The 7431-nt window shown below is 52.2% G+C and overlaps 1 protein-coding gene across 1 annotated transcript in view; it reads left to right on the top strand.

Moving 5' to 3' along the window:
* The window catches only part of SARC_08769 (hypothetical protein), a gene marked incomplete at both ends in the record, with an annotated part of 9467 nt that extends 4240 nt beyond the window's left edge, over positions 1–5227 (top strand). Inside the window, 4 exons of the mRNA XM_014297239.1 lie at positions 177–335; positions 538–739; positions 1046–3793; positions 3846–5227. Of these exons, the coding sequence (XP_014152714.1) occupies positions 177–335; positions 538–739; positions 1046–3793; positions 3846–5227 (4491 nt within the window). The remainder of the gene's footprint in view (positions 1–176; positions 336–537; positions 740–1045; positions 3794–3845) is intronic.
* Positions 5228–7431: the final 2204 nt, after the last annotated feature.

Raw genomic sequence — 7431 nt, 5'->3', positions numbered from 1 at the left:
TATATATATACACACACACACACTATATATATATATATATATATACACAAATATATATATATATATATACACATATATATATATAGTTTCATACGCATCACAGCTTTTTGGTTTTGATACCCATGTTATAACGTGTTTTGTTCCATTTCTCACCCGTGTTCTTTTCACTTTCACAGTTCAATACATTCAGATTTGCCAAGTATAGTTCGGCACTGGTATTGTGGCATCTGCACACAGGCACGGGGCCTACTATCCACAGCGGCGAGTTCACCTGCAATGTCTGTACGAAGCCTCTCGAGGCGTTCCAGCCCAGATACCACTGTACCACCTGCGAGGTATGTGTGATCGTCTCAAAGGTTGGATGTTTGTGCTGTTCAATGACAACATCGTTTGACGTTATCGAGACTTGAGTATATATCTAGGGTCCAGCATTTAGTGGTGAGTGTGCGGTGTCCTGTTCGACGTATCACGCTGGCATCAACCCTGTCATCGATCTCTTGTTTTTGCTGCATTCTTTTGTTGCACCTGCACCTGTAGGATTGGGACATGTGCGTCGCCTGCTTCGACAAAGAGGGCCATAAAGAGAACCACGACATCAACAAGGTCGGCACAGACCTACTCGGCATCATTGATGTTGAGGAAGAGGAGAAGAAAAAGGAAGATACTGAGACGAAAAAGGATGAGAAGGCGGGCGATGGCACGAAAAGCGTCAAGCCTGCTGAGGAGAAGCCTAAGCCTCGTATGTTTCATTGTCCTTCATATGTATCTGGCTGAAGCAGTGCACACGGTGTCGTAATGTCAGTTCAGGTGGGTCACATGGGGTCGTTCCGTGTGGTCTAGCTGGTTAGGTAGTTATCTAGTGTCCAGTAGTGGAAATTTGAAGGTGGGTCGCTCAACCAAACTAGTCAGGCGCAGTATTGTCTGCCTGTACCGAGTTATGTCGCCGCAGATGTCACTGTGTATGTTCACATTGCACCTTTCCCATACTCTGATGCTAATCATCTCTTCTTTCTGTTGCGTCTGCTTCTCTTCTATCCCACCACAGCCGAGCTCACTCCTGCCGAAGTGGAAGCACAGGCCGCCGAGCGCAACCGCAAGATCTGCGCTACTCTGATACATTGTGGACAGTGTACAAAGGCCAACTGCCCGTTCGACAACTGTGCGCGAGTGAAAGGCATGCTACAGCACGCCCGCACCTGCAACGGCCTGTGCGAGACGTGTATGTACATCAAGAAGGTGGTCATGGAGCATGCGGCGCAGTGCAAGTTGGGCTACGATGCCTGCCCACTGATATTCTGCAACGAGTTACGGAAGCGCGAGGTACAGCGGGTGCAGCGACTGATGATCCAGCAACAGCAGACTAAGAACCGGCGCAGGCTGCAGATGGAGATGCAGATAGTGGCCAACCAACAGCCCAACACGCAGAACAATAGCCTGGCCGTGGACATGTCCAACAACGGTCATCTGTTGATGTCGCCGACACTCAATCCGTCAAGCATGCCATCACCGAGTTTGACAGGCAACAAAGAACACATAGGAGGCAAGGGCGGCAAGGGAGGCAAGGGCGGCAAGGGCATGGGCGGCATGCAATCGCCTATGATGGGTATGGGCTCACCATCTATAGGCGGTGGGGGTATCAGCAACATTCAGCAGCTGCAGTACCAGCAGGCACAGCAGATCGCGCAGCGCAAGCACGAGGCGATACAGGCCATACGCCGACAGAACCTGCAGAACATGCAACGCACCCGGCGGCAGCAGGAGCTTGCGGCTCAGCAACAGGCGCATATGGGCCACGGTGCGGGCATAGCCAGTATGATGGGCGGTGTGGGGGGCATGGGTGGCCTGGGAGGGATGGCAATGAACGGCCTAACCCCGCAGCAGCAGATGGTGGTGTTACAACAGCAGCAGATGCGACAGCAGATGCAGAACAACCCAGCCTTGATGCTACGACAGCAGCAGCAGGCGGTCCAGCAGCAGGCGATGTTACAGCAGCAACGAGCGAACCTGCGCATGCAGCAGGAGACAGCGCAGCAGCAGGCGGCACAGCACAACGTGCTGCAGCAACAGCAGCAGCAGCACCAGGCCCAAGAGGCCAGTGCGCCCCTCCTGGCCAGGCAGGCCCAAATAGCGCAGTTGCGACAGCAGCAAATGCACCAGCAAGGGATGGGCGGAGGCGGTAATGGCGCGGGTGATGTGGGTGGCAACCAGGGCGGCATGCAGCAGAATGTGCAGCAGCAGCAGCAGATACAAGAGAAGAAACAGCAGCTGCAGAACCTCATGCAGCAGGTGGAAGAGAAGATGAAGAGTACGGCTGCTAACCTGCACCACTGCAACACCAATCTGCAGCGACTGGCGAACGTGCAGATACTGTCGGCGGATCAACTGCGCGAGAAGGAAACCCTGCACCAGGCCCTGCAGCAGTGCTTACAGGAGCACAGCCAGCTCAAGCGCCACGAACAAGAGCTGCACAACGAGGCCCAGATGCTCATGCAGGCCGTGGCGCAGGCCAATGCGAACGGCGCAAACGTGGGCAATATGAACGGAGGGGGTCAGAGTGTTCTGCCCGGAGGGGGTATGCATCCGGGCATGCAGAGCGCGCGTATGATGAGTGGTGGTATGGGAGGTGCAGGGCCAAATAACATCCCCGGGACGCCTTCCATGGGCCAAATGGGAGGTCCCGGCGCGGCAGCCATGGGCATGAATGGGGGCGGAGTTGGCGGTATGAACATGAACCCATCGACACCGTCGCAGCGTGCGGGCCACCTGAACCCGCCCACACCGTCACAGTTCGGTAGCATGATGCCACCCCACACGCCTGGGGCTGGCGGCAACACGCACGCGGCTGTCGGGGGAAGGCCCTCACAGACCGGCATAACTCCAATGACTCCTGCCAATGTCCCGGGTACGCCAGCGGGATCACTGAACCAGAGCAATATTGGGGGTAACCTGGGTACACACCAGGGGTTGGGCCCGAGGCCGTCGCAGATGTCGGCTATGAGTCCAGCGGTGGGTCCGAATAACATGGGCGTTGGTAATACCCCCAATGCCGGGGGCATGATGGCAGGCCCTATTGGTGGGCATGGAGGCGCCAGTTCGGCTATTGGTCTAGAACGGACTGCTAGCCATTCGTCCTTCTCGCAGAGGACGTCCACGGGCAACGCCGGTCCGAATGTCGGCAATCTGGGACACAACGAGTTCTCGCAGCAGCTGAGGATGCTGGCACATCGGAAAGGGCTGGATCTCAACAACCTCTCAGATTCGCAGAAGGCGTTGTTGCAGAAAGCCTGGAGGGCCCAACAAGGGAATATGGGTGGGTCTATAAGTGGCAGTGTACCGCCAAGCCCGCAGATACCTATTACCCAACAAGGAGGGCAAGGCCAGCCAGGAACCCCGTCCATGGGCATGTCCGGTTTGCAACAACAACAAGCACATGCACAAGCTCAGGCACAAGCTCAGGCACAAGCTCAGGCACAAGCTCAGGCACAAGCTCAGGCACAAGCTCAGGCTCAGGCGCAAGCTCAGGCTGCGTCAGGCTGCTCAGGCTGCTCAGGCTCAGGCTCAGGCTCAGGCTCAGGCTCAGGCTCAGGCTCAGGCTCAGGCTCAGGCTCAGGCTCAGGCTCAGGCTCAGGCTCAGGCTCAGGCTCAGGCTCAAGCTCAAGCTCAGGCTCAGGCTCAAGCTCAGGCTCAGGCTCAGGCTCAGGCTCAGGCTCAAGCTCAGGCTCAGGCTCAGGCTCAGCAGCAAAGAATGTCGCAGCAGCACCAGATGCTAATGCAGCAGAACGCAGCAGGCAACGTTGGTGGCGCTGGGACGCCGGGTCCAAATGGTCCAAATAACGGGACAATAGGACAGGGCAATCAGTCTGAGGGTCAGCCGCAACCGGCAGCCACAGGCCGCAACTCGAGTGCGTTGCAGTCCGTACAACTCACACCCGAACAGCGCCACAGGCTGCAGGAGCTTATGCAAGACCCCTTCGCGCGGGCACAGATTGCCGAGCAAATGTCACGTGTCCGAGAAGACCCCACTGAGATTCAACGCATACTGCAGAGGTTCACGTCTCGCCCGTCCCCGCTGGGAGGAGCGGGTGCAGCATCTGGGGCAGGTGCGAACATGGGCATGGGTGCTGGGAGTGCCGGTCCTGCAGGTGCAGGCGGAAACGGCGGGGGGCCGGGGGGACTGGGTATAGGTCATTTAGGAACCCAGGGAGGACCTGGACTGAATGCTGGTGGGCCGCCACCGCAGAGCCCCATGATTAACAACAACAACAACAACAACAACAACAACCCACAGACACCAATGATGCATCCACAGACACCGGGGGCAGTGCTGAATCCCAACACCCCCGGTGCTGCGAATATGGGTGGAGGCGGTGCAGGCATGAATGTGGGCGCGAACATGGAGGGCGGGACTGGAGGTGCCGGATTGCTGGCTGGAGGCACCATAAAGATCGGTGACCGAAATTTCACGCTGAGCGATTTGCAAGATCAAGTGCACATGGGACACTTGCAGAATCACCAGCTGCAGGAGATTGTGAGGAGCTCTATGCTGCAGGCACAGCAGAGTCAGGGTCAGGGCCAGGGTCAGGGTCAAGGTCAAGGTCAAGCTGGTCAGTTACAGCAAGCACAGGCACTTGCTGCACAGAGGGCACAACAACAGCAGCAGCAGCAGCAGCAACAACAGCAACAGCAACAACAGCAGCAGCAACAGCAAATTATGTTTAGCCAACAACAACAGCAGCAAGCTATGCAGCAAGGTGGGGGGCTGGGCCAAGGAGACGGGCAGGGCAATTTACAACAACAGTTGATGCTACAACAGCAACAACAGAGGCAGCAGCAGGCTCAACAACAAAAGCAGCAGCAGCTGCAGCAACAAATGTTCGCCATGACGCAACAGAACAACAATGCTGGGGGAGGAGGGACTAGTGGCGCTGGTCCGACGCCTGAGCAGCTGATGATGCTACAACAACAGCAGCAGCATCAACAACAACAGCTACGCAACAATCAACAGATGTACCAGCAACAACAGGGCTATCAGCAGCAGCAACAACAACAGCCACAACAAATGCCGAACATGGATGCAAGTGGAGGTGGTGGAATGGGCGGTGCCAACGGGCCCACGCCGCAACAACAACAGCAATTGATGATGCTGCGACAACAGCAGATGATGCAGCAACAGCAACAGAATAGACAGGGTGGTACTGGTGGAGGGTTCATGGGAGGTCTTGGCTGATGATTGGCAGCGACTAGCGTATAATTCAGGTTTGGGCAAGCAAAGTTGTCCAGGCGAAAAACCTGCTGGCACCTGGCGCCTGGGAAGCGGCATGTATACCTGAGACCAGTCGTTGCTTTGATAGGTATCTAGTTAATTGTGTTGGAGCAATGGAGGCAGAGCGTTCCCGTAAACCACGAGCTAATACATAATGCCTGGTAGGAAGGCACAGTGCGTGTTTTTTGATCCGTACCGATTACAGCATAGTTTCTCGGAGGCAAGTAAGGGCAACAGACCGAGGTATCCGAACGCATGTTCCGAGCACGTGGTGTGACTAAGCCGAAGTAAACGGCACATACTTCAGGTAGCTCATCAAGCGTAGTTAGGAATGCAAACGGCAATGGCTCCACACCACCATTTAATATATATATATATATATATGGAATAATATTTGTAAACAAGAGTATAGCGATACCTTTGCATCGTTGAAATAAAATCAAATAGATACTGCTTTTTGTTGCTCGCCTGTGTTTGTTTCGACACAGGTGCATTGATGTGGTGTGCAGGATGAAGGATTATTGATACGAAACATGGCAGTAGAGACGTCGTTTAGGAACTTCTGACGAACTTTTGCAAGCCGAAGTAGGAGTGAGAAGTTGGGAATAAGTTTTCATTTTCCAAGTAGGCAGCTACGATCTTAAGCGCGTCTCACGCATCCATTCTATGGCTTTGGACTTGTAGTTCATTCCAGCACTCTTACCTACTATTTGCTGATACCATACTAGCAATATACGACAGGGATAATTTGGGACTGAACACTTCGAAGCAAGAGGACCGCATCGTCCAGGCTTGGATTTGAATAGTATATCAACATGGAGTACTTTATTGTTTATTTAGTAATTGGCTAGCCTTGCCGTTAGCACAGTTTGAGTCCTTGCCGTTCGCACAGCCTGAGCGATCCCTCGGTATTATATAGCCTATGCTTGATCGATGGCAATGTGACTTATTTTGTTGTCAGCTATATGTAAATATTCTAGTAGAACACTACGAATCGATGTAAAGGAGCGCTAAACTATCGAACCATAGTCCACATCTGGGCCTGGGCTGTAGCGCATGTAATACTAATATCTCTCCATTGTTTGCTTTCCTACTTCCATAGACTGGATGCAAGCAATATGTGACTGATTGCTTATATTTGTCTTTTGACCATACAATTGGGCAATTGACACGGGCATAACCGTTGGATCCACTTGAACTGCGAATACCGCAAACAGTGTGCAAGTTTAGACAGCCGTGTTTATGTGCTTTTATACCAGTTGCGTGAGATTTCAAATGTATTCAACTAAGTAACCTAATATCAGCCTGCACACACTTGTATTACGTATAAAGTACTAAAAATGAGACAATCGCTGATGCAGCATCAGAAGAATGCTATTGGTAGACGGGCTCCAGTGCATAGAGTTGAATCAGTTGAGCCTGTAGGCGCATGATATGCATGCTATGTAATGTAGGCATACATTGAACCAATTAAACTATCAATTCCGCATCGTTTTTCGTGCAAACAGCAACCACGCACTTCTCTCCAGCTCCAGATGATGCCTTTGTATGTGACGTGAAGCATAGCTGGCGGAGAAGTTTCGAGCTTATACTCCGCCAAGTGCTGACTAAAACAATCTAGGTGATGAAGGTTTATAATTTTGATATGGAAGACAACAATATTTTTACATTGTAGCTCGACACAATGACAACTTGAGACTAATTGCAACTCAGTATGTAATTGCGTGCCCCAACATACACCTCGTCGTGCAGGCACAAGTGCTTGCATATGGCAAGTGAATGCACATGTTTACATGCATCATCTATCCTAGGCGATCGGATCCTATAAATACAATGGGTTTATTATTGGCGTATTGTTCTATTAAATACTCTGCAGGGGGAAGGCACATAGACTAGATTCCCTGTTTATAAAACAGGAATCTAAAGTAGTGATAATGCGGCAAAAAATCGCTTAATTCTAGATGTAGGTGATCTTATATGCAGATGGCATGTACGTATGGCTGGGGCTTCCCGCTACCGTTATGAGACGCTCTAGGAGCGTTACACCTGCATCTACTTTACACAATCATAGTTTCTCTCTAGTAGAGTTTCAATTTAGGCTCTAAAAGTTTTAATGTTAATAAACCTGACTGTACTCTACACCATTGATTTATTGCACACACTCTCTC

Source organism: Sphaeroforma arctica, assembly GCF_001186125.1.
Source record: "Sphaeroforma arctica JP610 unplaced genomic scaffold supercont1.824, whole genome shotgun sequence".
NCBI lineage: Eukaryota > Ichthyosporea > Ichthyophonida > Sphaeroforma > Sphaeroforma arctica.
Note: the sequence above shows the minus strand (reverse complement) of the source record. Positions and strands in the feature narration are given on the sequence as shown.